The following is a 19,777-nucleotide window of genomic DNA, read 5'->3' as shown; positions in this document are numbered from 1 at the left end:
CTGCTGCACTCCCAGCGCCGCACTCTCCCGAGTGAGCCAGGGGGCCGGCCCCTCCTCTTTCATTTCTGATTTTTGTTATTTGAATTTTCTCTCTTCTTTTTTTAGTTAACCTAGATAGCAGTGTGTCTGTTTATCGTCTCAAAAAAATGAACTTTGTGTTCAATCGATCTTTTGTAGTGATTCTTGGGTCTCTGTTTCATTTAGTTCTGCTCTTAGTTATTTCTTTCTATCTACTAATTTTGGAGTTGGATTATTCTTGTTTCCTAGTTCTTTGAGATGTTGCATTAGGTTGCTTATTTGAAATCTTTCTATTTTTTTGATGTAAATGTTTGTTGCAATAAACTTCCCTCTTAGTAATGCTTTTGCAGTATCCCACAGGTTTTGGTATGATGTGTCTCTATTTTCACTAGTTTCAAAACATTTTTTGATTTCCTGTTTCATTTCTTCTTGGACCCATAGGTCATTCAGGAGCATGTTGTTTAATTTCCAGTATTTGTAGTTTCCAGAGTTTTGTTTGTTATTGATTTCTAGTTTTAATCCATTATGGTCTGAAAAGATACTTGAAATGATTTCAACTTTTTAAACTTTGCTGAAACTTGATTTGTGACCTAACATGTGGTCTATCCTGGAGAATGTCCCATGTGCTGATGAGAAGAATGTATATTCTGTGGTTGTTGGATAAAATGTTTTGTAGATATCTGCTAGGTCCAATCAGTCTAATGTGTAGTTTTTTTTTTTTGTTTTTTTTTTTTGTCGTTTTTTCGTGACCGGCACTCAGCCAGTGAGTGCACTGGTCAGTCCTATATAGGATCCGAACCCGCGGCGGGAGCGTTGCCGCGCTCCCAGCGCAGCACTCTACCAAGTGCGCCACAGGCTCGGCCCCTAATGTGTAGTTTAAATCTTGTGTTTCTCTGTTGACTTGTTGCATAGATGATCTGTCCAATGCTGAAAGGGTGTGTTCAGGCCCCCAACTGTTACTGTATTGGGGTCTATCTCTTTTTTTTTTTCATGTTTAATAGTGTTTGCTTTATTTATCTGTGTGCTCTAGTTTGTGTGCATATATATTTATGATTGTTATGTCTTCTTGCTGGATAGATCCCTTTATCATTATATAATGGTCTTCATTGTCTCTCTATGGTTTTTGGCTTAAAGCCGATTTTATCCAATGTAAGAATAACTACTTCTGCTTATTTTTGGTTTCCATTCTCATGGTATATCTTTTTCTATCCCTTCACTATTAGTCTATCTGTTTTTACAGGTGAGGTGAGTCTCTTAAAGGCAGCATATAGTTAGGTCTAGCTTTTTAATTCAATCAGTCAATCTGTGTCTTTTGAGTGGGGAATTTAATCTATTTACATTTAAGGTTATTATAGAAAGATATTATCTTACTCCTAGCATTTTGTCAATTTTCATTAGGATGTTTTAAATGTCTTTTGTTCCTTTCTTCCCCTTTTATTATTTGTTTTTTGTATTTGTTGCTTTTTTAAGGTGGTAAGATAAAGTTTCTTTCTCTTTCCATTTGCATTTTTGTTCAGAGGGTTTTGTTCTTTCTTGAGTGTTCACAGTAGTGATTATTGTTTTTCAGATGCCAGGTGCAGCAATCCCTTGAGGATACCTTGTAGGGCTGGTCGTATGGTGGTGAACTCCCACAATTTTTGTTTGTCTGGGAAATACACTATTTCTCCCTGATTTCTGAAGGATAGTCTTGCAGGGTGTAGTATTCTTGGCTGGAAGTTTTTTTCTTTTAGTATTTTGAATATATCCTCCCATTTTCTCCTGGCCTGTAGAGTTTCTGTTGAGAAGTCTGCTGTTAGTCTGAAGGGGACTCCCTTATAGGTGACTTGACACTTTTCTCTTGCTGTTTTTAAGATTCTCTCTTTGTCTTTGAGCTTTGCCAGTTTGACTGTAATGTGTCTCAGAGAGGACCTTTTCAGATTGGATCTATTTGGGGATCTTTGAGCCTCCTGGATCGGAAGATCCATGTCTCACCCTATACCTGGGAAGTTTTCCACTATTATTTCATCGAATAGGTTTTCAATGCTTTTTCCTTTCTCCTCCCCTTCTGGAACACCCATGATTTGAATGTTTGTGTGCTTGAGGTTGTCTTTAGCTCTCTTAGATTTTCTTCATTTTTAAAAATTCTTTTTTCTTTTCTTTTCTTTTTTTCCTCTGCCTGGGTTATTTCAAAAAGACTGTCTTCAAGATCAGAGATTCTTTCTTCTGCTTGTTCTAACCTGCTGCTTAAGTCTCAGTTGCACTTTTTATTTTGTTGAAAGAATCCTTCAGTTCCAGAGGTTCTGGTACATTCTTTTTTAAGGTATTAATCTCTTTGTAAACTTTCTCCTTCAGATCCTGGATTCTTTTCTCATTTCATTGTGTCGTCTAACTGAGTCTTCTTGCACCTCATTGAGTTTCCTTGAGCTTGTTGCTCAGAATTCCTTTTCAGTCACTTTGAAGACTTCCTGCTCTGGGGTTTAGTACTTGAAAAATATCATACTCCTTTGATGGTGACATATTTTCTTGTTTTTTCATTTCTAGTATCTCTACATTGATGTCTGATCATCTGGTAAAGCAGTTGCTTTTTCTATTAATATGGAATGGGCTTTGAGGAGAGAGACTCTCTTCTGTGGGTGTGTTTTGTATTGACCATTGACTGGAGTGTCTTTATATTGATTTTGGGTAGACACTTTGACCAACTGAAATAACCAGTCTCCGTGTGGGTACTTCAGCCACATTCAGTGTTAGAGTTGCATGCAAATGCCTCCGTGGCCTAGGAACTGGGGCACTTAATGATTCTTTGCTGAGGCTAGTGACACTGTGTTGGCTCATCAAGGATATGGGTGAGCTCTTAAATTCTTGGAAGAAGTGCCCAGTGCCCTGTTGCTTTTTGGCTGGGATGGGCAACCCTGGCTGGGCTTTTGGGTACCTGGCTAGCTTCCCATGATCCTGATGGGTGCACTAGGGTATACTGGAGCTCCTCAGTTTGAATGGGTGACAGTGGATGGGTTTTCTCTTTCCTCCTGGGTCCTTCTTCTGCCAGTTGGAGGACAGGTTGGTGGTGACTGGGAATTTTCTTCCTTGCTCTATTTGGGTATCCTGGGTTTCTGCACTCTCCTCGGGGTTTTCTGCATGTGTCTCTCACCAGATCAAGTTAGTCTTATTGGCTATGCACATACTTCCCACCCCCAGGTGTGCTACCACGTGTGGTGGTATAATTCCTCTGGTGGGTCGGGACACTGGTTTATGGGTCTGCACTCACTCACCTCTTTCTCTAGTCTCCACTGGTGACTCTTCTTCTGTCAGTGCCATCAAGTGTTCAGCCGGCTGCCCATAAGGTGGTGGTGGCTACTGCTATGGCAGCGAGCCACCCTTGCAGCAGTAGTAGCTGTGGCGGTGGCTGTGGCAGACCACTCACGCAGTACTAGCATCTGTAGCAGTGGTGGAGGCCAAGGTTTGCTGCTGGCGAGGTCTCCAGGTGCATTGCTGCCATCAGTCAGTCAGGCACGGGGCTGCCCACAGCTCCAGCAATTGGTTTTATCTGATTTTCTGTTCTTGCCAATTTGGTAGGCATCATGTGGGATCATCCTCTTCTTTGCAGCTCTCTGATTACCGGCATGGGTGCAGAATCTTAGCCTTTATTCCATTTTTTTAAACTGACATTTGAGGGCTGGCTGGTTAGCTCAGTTGGTTAGAGTGCAGCCTTGGAACACCAAGGTCAGGAGTTCTGATCCCCATACTGGCCAGTCCAAAAATTAATTAATTAATTAATTAAAATGACATTTGAACTGGCCAACCACCAAAAAAAAAAAAAGAGAGAGACATTTGAGTTGGCTGGTTAGCTAAGTTGGTTAGAGGGTCCAGGGTTCGACCTCTGTACTGGCTAGCAAAAAAAAAATTTTAAGTGACATTTGAACACATACACTTAAACACAAAAGGAAGGACGTGATTTCAGAATGAAGACATAGCTCACCCTGATGACAGCAGGTGGGAGGGTCACACAACACACCCCCTCCCCAGCTACAAGGAAGTCCCTGAGAGAGTCCAGACTCCCTCTCACCACAGGCTGTGTGCCAAGGAGAGGAGGGTGCAGGCCCCTGGCAAGGTGCTGGATCATGGGTGCCATTCCCCTGCTGCAGTGCCCATGGCCTAGAAGAGTAGGAACTTGGTTGTGTCCATGTCCTTGCTACACCTGAAAGAAGAAGGTCCTTGGGTCAGGGGTTAAAGGAGGTAGTTGTTAACTCCACCTTCCCACAAGCTAGTCCATGCACAGGCTTGTGTACAAGCCCTGCCTGCCTCTCTGCCAATGAGCATACTTAGGCCACCCACCTCAATTCTAGAACTTCAGCCTGTAAAGGGGGGGTGATGAGGACACCTTCCCTAGAGGACAGCTCAGGGGTGCAGAGGAACCTAACCATAGACTCAGATCTAACAAGCGCTGCAACGCATTCGGCCTCCCGTCAACTACGACAGGAGGTATCGGTAGCCCCATTTGATGGATGTGGAAGGTGAAGCCAGGAGAGGTGAAGAGGAAATCAACAGTTCGCCCAGCATGTCACATCTCTGACCTCCAGGCCAGGGTAGGGGGCCAGAGGAAAGCCGGAGGTCACTCGGCCCCTCAACTCTCCTTCCTCTCTGCCTCCTGCCCTCAGGGGATAGATAGATAGAGATTAAATAAATAAAATGTGATGAGGGCACCCCAAAAGTACACAGATCTTAAGTGTACAGCTTAAAATAGTTTTATATATCATTGTAACCAAGCCAAAGAGATCGAATTGAGTTCTGTTGCTTGTGGCACCAAGAGCCAATCAGAGAGACAAAAATTGTGCTGGGAAGGATTTGATTTGCCACCGAGAGAGCAGGTGAGTGGAAGAGAAGTGCCAGCCCACCTCTCTGACTGACTCAAGTTTAGGATTTTTAAAGGGAAAAAAGGAATGCAGGCACGTGCAGGGAGGTAGTGAGGGGGGGTCACCGAGTTTGCAGGTAGCTTGAGTCAGAGGTCAGGATTCTGTGATGAACAGGATTCCCTTATGCCATGGGGTCTGTGGTCTGTGGCCTGGTGAACCTTAAGTCCCTGATGTTATCTGGAAATTGAAAAAGGCAAAGGCAATGACCTTAGCCCAGCGTCACTGGAACTTTAAAGTACCTGACTCTTGACTAATGTGCATATCTGACCTAACCTTTTCTAAGCAACAGCCTAGATTAATAATCAACGTGGCCTTTCCTTGGAATGCCTTTGTTCAAAAAGGTTGATTAGGAAAGCAGGAGAACAGGAGGGAGACTCAGCTTTTGCTCTTAACCATTAAGTTTATGGAGGCTACACATAGGAACAAGAAAAAATTTTTTAAAGATACTCTTATGGGGTCCCGGTTTCACGATCATCACCCACTTCAAGCCACAGAACATTTCTAGAAGGCTCCTGTGTATGCCCTCCCAGCCAATCCCCACACCTTAGGTAACCATTACATGAACTTCCATCACCATTGATTAGTTTTGCCTGTCCCTGAATTTTATTTAAATGAATTCTATCATGGTGTGTACTCTTCTGTGTTTGGCTTTTTTTTGCTCAACATAACATGTACAAGCTTTTTCCATGTTGTTGCACATAACAGTGGTTTGTTCTTTTTTATTGCTGTTCTGTTGTACAATATTTTACTGCTATGGGTCAAATGTGTCCCCCAAAAGTTTGTATATGGGAAGTTTCATCCCCAATGTGACAGTGTCAAGAGTGTAAATACCGATTACGGTACTTGAAAGGTGGGACCTTAAAGAAGTGACTGGATCATGAGGACTATGCCCTCGTGAATGGATTAATCCATTCATGTAGTAACGGGTTGATGGTTTAATGGGTTGTCACGGGGTGTGATATTGTGCAAATATATATTTGGTCTTCATCCCCATCTCCTGACATACAACTCCTAAAATCCTTAGAATCTCCAAAGTAGTAAGAGTCTTTTTGTATGCTAATGATGGCTGGCAGCCCTGCAGGTAGCTTCAGGATGTGGGCGGGTCACAGGAAAGACCAGAGTGGGACTTTCAGCCGTGCTCCACTCCCAACCTTTGAAGGTTAGTTGATCACCAATGGCCCATGATTTAACCCAGCACGCCTATGTAATGAAGCCTCAATAACCACCCGAGAGAACTGGGTTCGGAGAGCTTCTGGAGAGCTGAACATGTGGAGGTTCCTGGAGGGTGGCACTCGGGGAGGACATGGACGCTCCACGCCCCTTCCCCCGTACCTTGCCTTATGCACCTCTTCATCTGCATCCTTTGTAATATCCTTTATAAGAAACTAATGATCATTAAGTATATGTTTCCCTGAGTTCTGTGAGCCACTCAAGCAAACTAATCAAATCCAAGCAGGGGGTTGTGGAACCCTGATTTATAGCTGGTCGGTCAGAAGCTCCAGAGGCCTGGACTTTGCAACTGGAGTGAGGGGCAGTCTTGGGGACTGAGCCCTCAACCTGTGGGATCGGATGCTGTCTCCAAGTAGATGGTGTCGGAATTGAATTGAAGACATCCCGCTGGTGTCTGCTGAGAAAATGCTGGCTTGCTTGCCAGTGGGGAGAAATCCCACGCATTTGGTCACGGAAGTCGGAAGTCTGTCTTCTGTTGCTTGTTGCTGCTGAGTAAGAGCAGAGGGAACAGTGTGTTTTGTGTTTTCTCACTCACACTATTACAACTGGGCTGACGGTTTCATGGATTGTCATGGGTGTGGACTGGTGGCTATATAAGGAGAGCACAGGAAACAGCTCTTGCCGTCCTCGCCCTGTGATACCCTCCACCGCCATGGGACCCTGTACAGAGTTCCCACCCAGAAGACTCTTGCCAGACACACCCCTTGGACCAGGGATTTCCCAGCCTCCAGAAGTGTAAGAAATAAATTTTATTTCGTTATCCATTACCCAGTTTCATGTATTCTGTTATAAGCGACAGAAAACAGACTAGTACACCTACCATCTATTAACTTATGCTCTTGTTGATGGGTATTCATGCTGTTTCCAGTCTGGGGCTAGGAACACTGTTGTACCTGTCCTTTGGTGGACATATGCCCTCAGGTCTCTTGGGTATTATACACCTAGGAATGGAATTGCTGGGTCATAGGGAAAGTGTGCATGTTCATAGTCTTAATAAGAAATTGCCATTTTCCAAGGCGGTTGTCCCCACTGACTTTCCCACCAGCAGCATATGAGTTCTGTGTCACCACCTTCTCTCCAGCACGTGCTGATGTCAGGCTCTTTAACTTCAGGCTTCTGGTGGGTGACTGGTATCTCATTTCCCTGCTGAGTGATGATGTTGGGTGCTCAGTGAATGTTTGCTGAAGGAATCTTGTGGTGGGCTGCAGAGGGAGGCTCTCTACTTGGCAGGGAAGGTCGCGGTCCCTGGCTGTCACACTGGCCTCAGCGGCTGCTTCCCATCTCACACATTGGCCACACAGCCAAGGCCAGGCTGAGACATTCAGATAGGACCGGGCTCAAGGAAATGCCCCTCCACTGGCTAGAGAATGAGGAGAAAATCTGGTTCCCCAGCAGAGCTCTGCAGACAGGCTGCCCCTTTGTGGTGTCCAGTGGCACCTTAGGGGCACAGCCATCTTTCCCCATTCCCTGGAGGCACCCAAAGGCCTGGCCCAACCAGGAACTGTATCTCCCCTGGGCTCCTGCCCTCTGACTTGGGAGGCTGCACTCCCAACACTTGGTGAAGGCTGGACTTGTAAGGTTCTGCAGCAGAAACTGGCTGGTTGTACCCCCAGGTTGGCTTGGGTGGGGCCTTGTGACCAGTCCTAGCATTGGGCTACTTCCAGTCCTGGCCCATAAAAAGCTCCACTGGCTCTGAGCCTTCCCCTTCCACAGTGACATTGGGAGTCATAGGCTCAGAATGGTGAGGCCACAAGAACCTAGGCCCCGGAGTCCCTCTTGGAGAAGTGCCACCACTGATCAGATAAATCCCATTATGAACCTCATGTGAGCGAGATACACACTTCACCGCATTTGAGCCTATACATTTTGGGTTTGTTGTATCAGCAAGCTTTGCCCTCCTGCAGGTATAACTAGTATATATAGTGTAGTATATATAGCTAACATAGGTAATAACTAGCTCCATCTGTTTACAAATGAGGAAATGGAGGCACAGAGCAGCTATGGAACTCATCTGAGCTTAGTGAGTGGAGGAACCAGGACTTGAACCCAGGGCCTGGCTCCAGAGGTTCCAATCTTAAGCGCTCTGCCTCCAGGCTGAAGCACAGAGGTGCAGGCCAGCTGCTCCGGGCATCTCCTCATGCCCACCCAGGCCTGCTCGGCTTTCTGTCATCACTTTGCCCTCTCTCACCTCAGATCTCACCTTTTGGATGAACCCCAACGACAGGATGCCAGGGGTCTCTTCCTCTCCCACCCACTGCTCACAGCTGCCTGGCATGTCCCCTGCTCTGGTGACCCCAGTGTCCACCTTCTCTGAGTCTGCCCCCAACCTGCTGCTAGAGACAACTGCTCCTGGGCCACTGGAACCACCTCCCGTTCATGGTCCCTATGTCAGCCAGAGCTTTTTCAGTTACAAGTGACAGAAACCCAACTGGCTTAGTGGGGGGAAATGTTTATTGGCTACGTGACTAAGAAGCCGAAGGTGCACACGTGTTCAGATGGCACTGGAAGTCTCTCTCTCTGACCGTCTTGGCTCTGCTCCAAGCTGGCTTCATTCTCTGGCAGGATCACCCCTTGGGGTGGTGAGCAGCTGACAGCAGCTCCAGGCTGCATTCCGCTAGCTTTGCTGCCCTGGTGTGGCACCCTCGCCGGCGATCCATTCCCCGTGGTCTCACCTAAAGTGCCAGGGCTCTGGTGCATTGGGTTACAACGCCCCCCACGCCCCACCCCGCGCCAGTCACTGGCCGGAGCATGTATGGAGCAGTGATCAGCCAGGCTAGCGCGCTGTCCCACCCTCAGCCCAGGGAGTGGGGTCAGCTGCACACAGCACAGGTGCAGAGCAGAGAAGAGATGCTTCCCGAAAGGAAGCAGGGACTCTGTTACCAGAGGGGAAGCCGATAGGGCCACAGGTGCCCCATCTCCAGCTCCCAGGCCTGGCCACGCTGGCCACCTCGGCCACCTCCAGTCACTGAGCGCCCCCCGCATGGTCCTCAGCTGCCGTTCCAGCCCGGCTCCTCCCTCCTCGCCCCCTCACTTGCCTCCTGCTTCACAGAGAAGTCAGACGCCATCACGTAAAAACTGTGAATGCCTCAGTCCTCCCACCACAGCCCACTCACCGCCCTCTCCCTCTGGGTCTGCCTCAGGTCCCCAACCTCGATATGTCCATCCTCCCCTCCTGTCCCTTCAGCCCCTCCCTCTCTAGGAGCCTGCTTTCCTGCCACCTTAAAGAACAAACCCCTGCTCCTCAGTGTCCTCCCTCTGAGCTGCTCCCCACCGGCCACGACCACCAGGCACTGCAGCCGCTCTGGAGAAGGTTCCTGACGCCAGAGAACACCTCACAGGCGCCACCTCCTTGTCTGTGGCATTTGACAGCTGGCCTCTCCCCCCTTCCAGACACAACTGGGTGGGCACCAGTGGCCCTGGGTCTGACTGCTGCTGTCTCCTTTGGTGGCCTGCCCTAAGGCCCCCTCTCTCTCCCCTGTGATCTTCAGACCAAATCCTGTTCTTCCTCCTGTGTGCCCCAGCTAGAAAGGGACCCCTTCCCCCACCAAAGCTGCTGCAGAAAGAAACCTGGGAGCTATCCTTAACGCTCCTGCCCTCAACGCCCAAGTCTAAGGCCAGGACAGACTGCAAGTCCGCCTGCCACACTCCACGCCCCACCTCACCCTGCCCCAGCTGCCACCATCCTTGCCAGCCCCACAGACACCTCTGCCAGGAGGAAGCCAGGGACCTTGTCTAAACCAGATGGAACCAGATGAAGCCTAGACCATTGGAACTGGAATGCTCCTGGGCCCCAAGGGGCCTGAGTGGCCCACCCACCTCCTCCCAGCCTCCATCTGCCTTCTGGGCACACATCTCCCAGGTCTGCTCGGTGCCCTTCGAGGTCCTCCACCACCCCACCTACTCTGCTCCTTCCCATGTGCCCTTCACTGTGCAGGACACAGCGCTTTACAGTATTCAAGTTTACTGTTACTTGTCACACCTATCCCTTCAGAGTAGCTGAGAGGGCAGAGTAGTCTCTGCTATGGGTTAAATGTGTTCCCCAAAGGTTCATGTAAAGGAAATTTAATCCTCACTGGAACAGTGTTAAGAGAGTAGGACAGCCTATTACAGTAATTGAAAAGTGAGGCCTTGCACACCTCGCCAGTGCCTTGGGGCCCACCCAGGGTCCCGGATCATGGATAAGGGGACCAGAACCCTCTCCCGCAACCAGGCACACCTTGCCAGCACCTCGGGTCCTGCCTGGGGTCCCAGGGTCTGGAGCCAGGGATCGGAAACTCCCCACAACCAGGCACACTGCCAGCACCAAGGAGCATGCCAAAATCATCTCCTCCATGTGGGTGGCCCATCACAGCCACCACAATAACCATGGCTGTCATGAACGCAGCTAGATGTCACAAACACCACACAGATGGTCCACCAGCCACTGGAGTGCATTGACAAAGAAGAATCACCAGCAGAGATAAAAAAAGGAGGAGGATGTCTGTCTCCACAGAGCCCATTTCACAGTGACAGAGAGGCATCTGCTCTATGATAGTATTGGGGGACCTGATCATGTCTCTCAGCATTGGACAGATCATTTGGGCAGCAAATCAACAGTGTAACCATTACTCTTTCAGAGGGAGAGAAGAAATCTAGGGTGATTATGGGTGGGGGGAAGGGGATGGGGAGGAATTGGACAAGAGGCATAAAAAATTACGATTTGTAATAATATATATGCTAGTAATATTGATTTGATCAACATATCTCAATGTTGAACCCCCAAAATATGTATAATCAATTTTGATTCAATAAAAATTTTTTAAAATAAATAAATTAAAAACAAATTTAAAAAAATAGAACGGTGGGGCCTTGAAGAGGTGATAATGGGTGGTCATGGGCGTGGTTCTGATGGGCTTTAAAAGGACAGCAAGTGAGAAGGTTAGCTCTCTCTTGCTCAGCCATTCACCATGTGACACACTGTGTCTCTATGGCAAGTCACCACCCCCAAGAAGGCCCTCACCAGATGTGTTCCCTAGAACTTGGACTTCCCAGCATCCAAAACAAATAAATTTTATTTCTTTATAAATTACCCAGTTTCAGGTATTTTGTTATAAGCAACAAAAAAGAACTCATACAGTCTACATCCGAGATGAGGAGAGGTCACACGGAGAGGGGCAGGAACCTTCCCAGGTCACACAGCACAGTGACACAAGCTGTCCCCCAGCACATCCAGCACCTGCTGGCCCAGGCCCTGGGCCGCTCTCCCACCTTCCTCCCATCAGCACCCCCAGTGCTGCGCTGCAGAGCATGGCCTCCAGCCTCCCCAGCTGACCACCTCCTCCACTCTGCTGCTGCCCGGCCCGCCACCGTCCTGGCCCCCACTCAGTGTGGGGGAGGCAGGCACATGGGTGGGAAAGCAGCCACAAAGCCCTAAATGGAGGCTGGAACACATTGACATTCCCTTTTATTTTGTTTTTTTCTTAATAAATTTAAGAACAGCTCTATCTTCTCTCCTCCCCCCAGAGCAACTAAAAGGGGGTATGGCCTGGGGGGCGGAGGGCGCTAGGAGTCATAATCCTCTTCATCCTCTGCATCAGGTGCTGAGGGGCCTGGGGGCGCTGGAGGCAAAGGCAGAGTAGAGGCAAAGGGCATGAAAGGTGTCGGGGGGCTGCAAGGCAGAAAGCGGGAGAGGAAAATCAGGCCACCCTCGGTGCCCATTCCTGCCCACTGAGTCCCACCCTGCCCTTGGAAGAGGCAGTGTGGAGCCCACCACCCTCCATACCAATGGGGAGCCAAGACCCAGGGAAGAGAAAGAACCAGAGCAGGCCACATAGCCTCTGCCAGGCTCTGCCCACTACCCCTGGCCAGGCTGGTGACAGAACCTTCTGAGAGAACAGTCTCTTGCCTTTAAGCCCCTCTCAGTGACTCTTCTCCCATCCTCCAAATTTGCTACAACCAACCAAACCAAGTGGCCGGGGAGGCTAGGAAGGACAAGTCAGCTTTGGGGAGTCTGCTAGCTCCCTCCTGGTGCACTGGGCGGCTTACCTTTGAAAGTGGGCAGGGGGGTGGCTGGCCTGGGGTGGGGGCTGCGATGTCTCCTCTTCCCCCTCAGTATCTGTGTCTTCAGACTCATCCTGCGAACACAGCAAGGGTCAGAGTTGACAAGAAAAGGCATGGGCCCACCACTGGGGAGCCTGGACCCCTGGGCACAGCAGGGACAGGAGTGACCCCCATAGCCCCAATTTGCAAACAAAGAAACCAAAGTGCAAAGAGATGACAAATGACAATGGCACCAGGCCTCCAGCCCTCTCAGCCTAACACCAGGCTGTCCTTTCCATCCACACAGGACAGAACAGAGGGATGGGGCCTGCCTCACTCACCTCCTGCTCCGAGTCTGTCCCCGACAGCTTCTTGTCCTTGCCTTTGCTTCCCATCCCACCGTTCTTCCGGCTGCTGTTGCCTGGCTTCCGACCCCTTCGGGAAGGTACAGTCCATCTGCCCAGAGGTCTCCCCACTCCTCGACCACCCCCCCAGCCACCCCCAACCCCTGTGGCCTTGGCCTTCCCCACCTGTACACCTGGGCCCTGGACCCCTACCTGCGAGCACCCTTGTCCCCATCCATGTGGTTGTCTTCCCCGTCCCCCTGCATGTCAGGCACGGACGCCACCAGGTCTTTCAAGAAGTCAAACTGCTGCTCCAGCTCAATGCACTGCTTCCTGGAAGAGGTGGGGAGTGGATGGCACAAGCAGGGCCCAGACAGCTAGGCCCTTAGCGAGGGACAGCGAGGGGCCCTGGATGTCAGAATGGAGCCTGCAAAACACCCAGCCCATCTTCACCGCCAGGCCTCCCAAGCTGCTCAGGCTGTCCCCTCTGCATGGAACACACCCTCCGGCCTTTGAGGTCTCCCTGATCTCCCAGCAGCCTCTCTCCCTATCAGGACCGCCTCCCCGAAGCGTGGGAACTCCCCGAGCAGGGCCTCACCAGACCCTCCCAGCTCCGCGCCACTCACAGGTGGGACGTAGTCATAGTCTTGGCGTTTCGGGACTGGGTCACCTGGCAGGCCTTCTTCAACAGCGACTCCAGGAAAAGCTCGAGCGCCCGCGCTGAGGAGCGTCAAGGAAGACGCGGGGGGGGGGGTTCCCCAGCTCACGCAAGGCAATCCGGGCTGCCTCCTTCCCCCACGCCCCTCAACCCAGCCAGCCCCCGACAGGATACAGATGATGACAGGTACAGCCGCCGCCACCTTCCCAATCTCTTCGTCCGTCTGCATGATCTTCTTGATCCGCGCCTGGAGAAAGGGCAGAGTTCGGACGCCGCCGCCTTCCTCCCAGAAAGGGGTGGTGAGGGGCGCAAGAAGGGTATCCCCGGAGAAAGGGAGAGGGGCGCACGGCCGAGGGGAAGGCACGGAAGGGGGCGGGGCTTCCAGGCTCCCGAACACCGAGATGCGCCCGCCCCCGCCGCGGGGCCTGGGCCCGAGCCTCCCGGGAGCCCAGCCGGCTTCTGCCGGGCCCGGCCACGTGCTCACCGGTGGGAACCGCGCGTTGTACTTCTTCTTCTTGCTCGGCATCTCGGGGCCTCCCTCGCCGAGCCGGGCTCAGCGCCGCCGCCCGCCGCCTCCCGGCCCCCGGGCCTGCGCGCCGCCCGCCCGCCGCGGTTCCCCCGGGTCCTGGTGCCGCCCGCTCCGCCTCCGCCGCTCCCCACGGGGTCCTAGTGCCGCCCGGCAAGACGCCGCTCGCAGGGCCTAAGTGCCCTCCCCTCGGTGGCTTCGGGGCGGTGCGCGTCCGTCCCCGGACGGGACCGCCACTCCCGCCCGCCCCCAAGGCCCGAGGAGCGAACGTTAGCCCCGCCCCGGGTTCCCTGGTGGCCCCGCCCCCTGGTGGCCCCGCCCCCGTGGCTGCGCTTGTCTATAAAGTTGTTGTTGAGGCGGCGGCGCGCTAAGATGGCGGCTGCGGCGGCGGCCGTGGCGGGGGCGGGGCGCGAAGGCAGCGGCGCGGATTCCCGGCAGGAGCGGAGCCGGGCCCGGGGCTGGGCAGGCGCCGAACGCAGCGAAGGCCGGAGGTGATGCAGGGCGGCGGGAGGGGCAGGGCAGGGCCAGGGCGGGGGCACAGCTCGGGTCGTGGGCGCTAATGGCGGCGGGCGCGGCAGGGCCGAAGCCTGGACCTCCTGCAGGCTGGAACAAGCCCGGGTTCGAGTCCGGACACCGCCCCCTTGGCCCCGGGCCCGTCACTACCCTTTGTGAGTTTAAGTGTCCTCGTCTTTAAGGTGGGCTAGATGACGCCAGCCCTGGAGGCCTGGCTCTGGCCCTACGGGGCCTTCCTTGGGGGTTGCATGAACGTGCGATTCTTTGCCGCGCTCCATTAAATCTTGCCAGTCTTTCTGGCCAGGTGAAGAGCGCTTTGGCAGGGCCAGGGGATGTAGCTGGGGCCGGTTGCTCACACCTGAATTCACATTTCGCCTCTGCCACTCACTACAGGTGTGACCTTGGGTAAGTCCCTTTTCTTTGAGCTTCAGTTTCCCTGTGTGGTAGGTTAAGAAGAGCGGTAATAACAATAGCAACAGCCGTTATTCATTTCAGGCATTTTAATTCCCACAACGGATCTATGGGACAGGAACAGTTGTTATCCCATTGTAAAGATGAGGCAACTGAGGCACAGCGACATTAAGCCTTGCCCGGGGCCACACAGTTTAGTTCAGTGCAGCAAGCCGTAGTTATTGTCTCAGACCTGCCTTGACTCGGTTCCCTCACAGCAGGATGGAGCCAGGTGAGGAGCTGGAGGAGGAGGACTCTCCAGGCGGCCGTGAGGATGGCTTCACTGCTGAGCATCTGGCTGCGGAGGCCATGGCAGCCGACATGGACCCTTGGCTGGTGTTTGATGCCCGCACCACGCCTGCCACTGAGCTGGATTCCTGGTTGGCCAAGTACCCACCATCCCAAGTTACTCGCTATGGGGACCCGGGTTCACCCAACTCTGAGCCTGTGGGCTGGATCGCAGCCTATGGGCAGGGTTACATCCCCAACTCGGGCGACGTGCAGGGTCTGCAGGCAGCCTGGGAGGCTCTGCAGACCAGTGGGCGGCCCATCACACCAGGTACCCTGCGCCAACTGGCCATCACTCACCACGTGCTCTCGGGCAAGTGGCTAATGCACCTGGCACCTGGCTTCAAGCTGGACCACGCCTGGGCTGGCATTGCCCGGGCCGTGGTTGAGGGCCGGCTTCAGGTGGCCAAGGTGAGCCCCCGGGCCAAAGAGGGTGGGCGCCAGGTCATCTGTGTTTACACGGATGACTTCACGGACCGCTTAGGTGTACTGGAGGCAGATTCCGCCATCCGTGCAGCAGGCATTAAGTGCTTGCTTACCTACAAGCCTGATGTCTACACCTACCTGGGCATCTACCGGGCCAACCGCTGGCATCTCTGCCCCACTCTCTATGAGAGCCGTTTCCAGCTGGGGGGCAGTGCCCGTGGCTCCCGTGTGCTGGACCGTGCCAACAATGTGGAACTGACCTAGTGAGACTAAGTGGGGGAGATCATCCTCTGCTCGTGCCCCCCGCCCCCTTACTGGGGATGGATCCTCCTGTCTTTCTCCTCCTTGTCCCAGGAAGGCAAGTCCCCCAGCTTTGAGGATTAGGTCACTTGGGAACCACCTGCGTCTTTGATGTCCTTGAACTTTTGCCCTCTATTTAGGGCTGACTCAAGCCCCCACAGGCTGGGGGCTCTGGCTCGCTGAGGGCCGGGCCCTCCGCCTCCCTCTTCAGTGCTGCTCCCCTCCACTGCCCAGGACCACAGGTCGGGTACAGACACCCAAGAGGAGAAGGAGCGCCTTCCTTGGCCACCCTCATCCCCAGCTCTACCTCCCCATTTCCTGCATTCTCCCCTTCTTTCCTCCCTCCCTCAAGGGAGAAAACTTAGTGCTTCCAGTTCCTCTCCTTGGAGCCTCAATAGTCCAGGGGGCAGGGGCCATGCAGGCCTGAGCATGCATTTTGTGGGGACATAGTTGTGCCCACACATCTCCTGGCAGAGAGGGGATGCCAGAGTCATGGACTTGGGGCCTGCCACTCCTGCCACCTCACACAACCTGCACCACCTTCCTCCCTTCCTGAGCTACCTTGACATGTGCCTGCTCCTGGCATTTCAATAAAACCCAGCTTGGGTCTGTGTCTTGAGTGTTTTTTAAATACTGTCTTGGTGGTTACCTGCTTTGGTTGCTGGAGAGGCAGGACCAGGAGAGACTGCGCCCAGTAGGAAGAAAGATACTACTGCCGAGGCTGGACTCCCTCTCTGAGAACGTCTTCAAAGCCAGCCCTGCTTCCCCTCCATCCCAGGAACCAGAATCAGTTTCTCAGTGATTTCCCGTAAATCTGGGGGTTGGCCCTACTAGGAAGGAGCCACTAGTAGCCAACTGGGTACATCTGTGCATGTTAGAGAAAGGTGCCCTCTTGGTCCTGGCAGTCTTAGGCCAGGGCATGAGGTTTGGTGAGCAGAGGGTAGGCTGAATTTCAGCACCCTAGGCTGGACATCTTGTGCAGTGAACAACTTACACAACCATAGGTAGTGTCGTGAAGCCCTGCCACTTATACTTATCTCTCCTACCACCCTGACCATCACAGGGGCCGCTGGACAGTTTGCAAAGCGCTTCTATATGCATATTTAATTCTCACAACCTCTTTAAAGGAGGCGGTGGCCCCACCCATTCTGTGGTCGAGGAAATTCAGGCTAAGAAGGGAAAGGAGTTTTCTCTGGGTCATGTGGTGAGTTGGACAGAGCTAGGACTTGCATCCCGGTCCCTGCCTCCTCAGGCAAGTGTGGTCCCTGACCTTGCTGAGAAAAACCTCACCCACAGTTAGCTCTTTGCAACCCACAAAGCACATTTACTCACATGATTTCGCTGGGCTGCCCTGCTCTGCTGTGGCTGCTGTAGCTTCTGGGAGCCTGGTTCCTGCACCCTTCGCCTCCCCAACCCCGTGCCTGGCCGTGCCTTGGTTGGCGGCCAGGGTGTCTGGCAGGGAGCCCCTTGGGACACTGCTCTCGTGCCGTGCTGGAGCTGACTCAGCCTCCAGCAGCCTCATCAAATTGGAATTTGGAGCAGGGGAGCGGAGATGCCACTGGGCTGACTGGGTGGAAGTGGCTGAGTCACGAGATGCTGGCTCAACCCCCTCCCCAACTTCCTCCCCACCCTGAGCTTCCCCAGGGCTGAGTCCCCTTCAGCCCAGCCTTGGGAAGTCCCCAGAGACAGGTGATCTCCACGTTGGAACCTGGTGCCCATCCCCCCTCCAATCGTCAGTGCCTTGCACTGGACCAAAGGGTGTCAAGGCTTGAGGGGTCCTGGCCGGACCTTTGTGGGTCCCACAAAGATGCCCAAGTGGTGTCAGCAGCACCTGGCCCTCCTTCAATAACAGCCTGTGACACACTCATCCCCTCCTCCCCATCCCCATGGCACTGCCTTAGCCCGTTCTTCACTATCTCTCTCCCAAACCATCGCAACAGCCTTCAGTTTCCTCCTCCCGCCCCACATAGCCACACACACACACACACCCCACACACACTTTCCCCTTCTTCCCCCACAGGGGTCAATAGGTCCCTCCTACAGAGGTGCCCATGTCCCTCTCCTGCCCAAAGCCATTCTGTGGCTCCCCACAGCCTGCAGGACAGAGTCCATCTAGGCCCCACTGACTGCCCTAGCTTCCCTCTGGCACCCTATCTGCCCATACTCACACCACTGAAGCCAATTGGCACTTCCTTCACCCACTGGCGTGCAGCCCTGGGCCTTGGGCTGTTCCTTCTGCTTTAACACCTGCTGTGCAGCACTGATCACAGGATTGTGTGGTTACTTATGTAATCACTCGGTTGATGTCTATCTCCCCCAGCCCCTAAGCCACATGCCCAGACTATATGTTCTTTGAAGACAGAACAGTGTCTCCATCTCAGCCCTGTCCCCAGAGCCTAGCACAGTGCTTGGCCAGAGCAACCTCTCCATAAATTATTAAATGAATGAATGAAGTAATTATCGACTCAGATCCAGCCCCTGCCGGTCCCTCTTGCCTCATCTATCCTCTGCTCCCTGCTCCACCCTTCTTCCAGAATCATGAGCTGCCTGTGGTTTTCTTGCCCATGTTCTGGCCTTTCTCACTTCTGTGCCTTTTTCATGCCACAGCTCCTGCTTGGCATGCCTGGCCCTCGCTCGCTGTTCTGGCTGACTGCACATGTCTGAGCCCCACCGACTCAGGTGTTATCCTCCCAGATCCTCACCCCAACTGCTGTAGACACATCCACCAGGCTCCCACAACACCCACCTGCCTGTGGCTCTCTGTGTGTCCAGGTCCCCTCAGGACAGTGGATACACTTTATCCTCCAGGGAGTCCTCAGCATCTGGCATAGGGCAGTTGCCAAATAAACATTCTCTAATAAACGAATGAATGGATGAAAGTCACTCTGTCGCTAGGCCTCAGTTTCCTCATTCTGTTCATAACAAGAGTTGGCACTGTGCTGTTTACCTACATTATCTCATCTAAGCCTCACCTGGCTCTATTTTTTTGCAACTGGCTGGTTTGAGGATCAAAACCCATGACCTTGGTGTTATAAGGCTGGCTCTATCGTTATTGCTATTTTGGGGAAAAGGAAACTGAGGCCTGGAGACGTGCAGTAATTGGCCCAGGGTTACAAGCTAGTAGGTGGCAGAGTCAGGATTCAAACCCAGGTCATCCAGCTCCAGAGCGCTGGGTGCACTGTTGAGCACCTGCTTTGTGAGAGTGCTGTTGCGGTGGAGGCTGCAAAGACAAAGGAGACCCAGCAGGGTCTTAGGATCTGATTTGTTTTTTGTTTTTTGGGGTTCTTTTGTCTTTTTCATGACCAGTACTCAGCCAGTGAGCGCACCGGCCAGTCCTATATAGGATCCGAACCCGCAGCAGGAGCGTCGCTGTGCTCCCAGCGCCGCACTCTCCCGAGTGCACCACGGGCTCGGCCCTTAGGATCTGATTTGTAAAGCACATAGTTTGGGTCCTCAGAACCATCCAGGGGAGTGGCTGAGCCAAGCTGAGATTCCCTTTTTTGTTTGTTTTTTGGCAGCTGGCCAGTATGGGGATCTGGATCCTTGAAAATGGTGTTACCAACACTACGTTCTAACCAAGTAAGCTATCCAGCCAGCTCCTAGATTCCCTTTTCACTGATGAAGAAACTGAGGTGCAGAGAGTGCAGCAACTAAGCCTCCCAGGGCAGGAAGGGTCCCCAGGCCCACAGTGAGGGCTGCCCGACTGCCAGCCAAGGGCTCCCCACAGCCCGCCCCCCAGCATGGCAGAGGTCCTGCTGTTTGGCCTGCCCCTTCCTACATGGGAGTAGTGAAGTGGCCAGGCCCAAGGTGAGCCGGGCAAATGTGGACAAGCCCCTGAGGCCAGGAAAAGGAGACCCCTACTCCTCCCACTCCCACACACTGTGAACCCCCAGACCCCAGGGGGGAGGTTCCAGAAAGGCTGTCTGGGAAGTGGGGAGAATCTCTGCCTGACCCCTGACCCCAGCTGGGTATTGGGTCGAATCAGTGAGGACCGGAAACAGCTGAGTTGGGAGAACGCTTCAGCCAGAGCTTTGGCAGGGTTTTGGGGATTTTCCTGGCAGGGCAGCTGTGCCCCACTCCCACCCGCTGGGAGGGGCCCTGGAAGGGATGAGGATTGGGT

At 52.8% G+C, this 19,777-nt stretch overlaps 2 protein-coding genes across 4 annotated transcripts; one reads left to right on the top strand and one right to left on the bottom strand.

Moving 5' to 3' along the window:
• Positions 1-11,560: 11,560 nt before the first annotated feature.
• DRAP1 (DR1 associated protein 1) lies at positions 11,561-13,926 on the bottom strand. Of its 2 annotated transcripts, none has more exons than XM_063094052.1 (7): positions 13,639-13,926; positions 13,329-13,401; positions 13,123-13,216; positions 12,710-12,829; positions 12,494-12,608; positions 12,159-12,247; positions 11,561-11,781 (listed from the first exon to the last, which is right to left on the bottom strand). In XM_063094052.1, exons 1-7 carry the CDS (start codon positions 13,678-13,680, stop codon positions 11,676-11,678), a joined length of 639 nt encoding a protein of 212 aa, XP_062950122.1. In that variant the 5' UTR covers positions 13,681-13,926; the 3' UTR covers positions 11,561-11,675. The 2 variants fall into 2 exon arrangements, with proteins under 2 accessions (XP_062950122.1, XP_062950123.1); XM_063094053.1 differs by having other exon boundaries at positions 12,494-12,587; positions 13,639-13,772.
• A 126-nt stretch (positions 13,927-14,052) lies between these two features.
• Positions 14,053-16,268, top strand: C4H11orf68 (chromosome 4 C11orf68 homolog). Of its 2 annotated transcripts, none has more exons than XM_063094294.1 (2): positions 14,053-14,171; positions 14,865-16,268. In XM_063094294.1, exons 1-2 carry the CDS (start codon positions 14,053-14,055, stop codon positions 15,619-15,621), a joined length of 876 nt encoding a protein of 291 aa, XP_062950364.1. In that variant the 3' UTR covers positions 15,622-16,268. The 2 variants fall into 2 exon arrangements, with proteins under 2 accessions (XP_062950364.1, XP_062950363.1); XM_063094293.1 differs by having other exon boundaries at positions 14,862-16,268.
• Positions 16,269-19,777: the final 3,509 nt, after the last annotated feature.

Source organism: Cynocephalus volans, chromosome 4 (genome assembly GCF_027409185.1).
Source record: "Cynocephalus volans isolate mCynVol1 chromosome 4, mCynVol1.pri, whole genome shotgun sequence".
Lineage (NCBI taxonomy): Eukaryota > Metazoa > Chordata > Mammalia > Dermoptera > Cynocephalidae > Cynocephalus > Cynocephalus volans.
The sequence above is the reverse complement of the archived record's forward strand: the minus strand, read 5'-3'. Positions and strand labels throughout refer to the sequence as shown.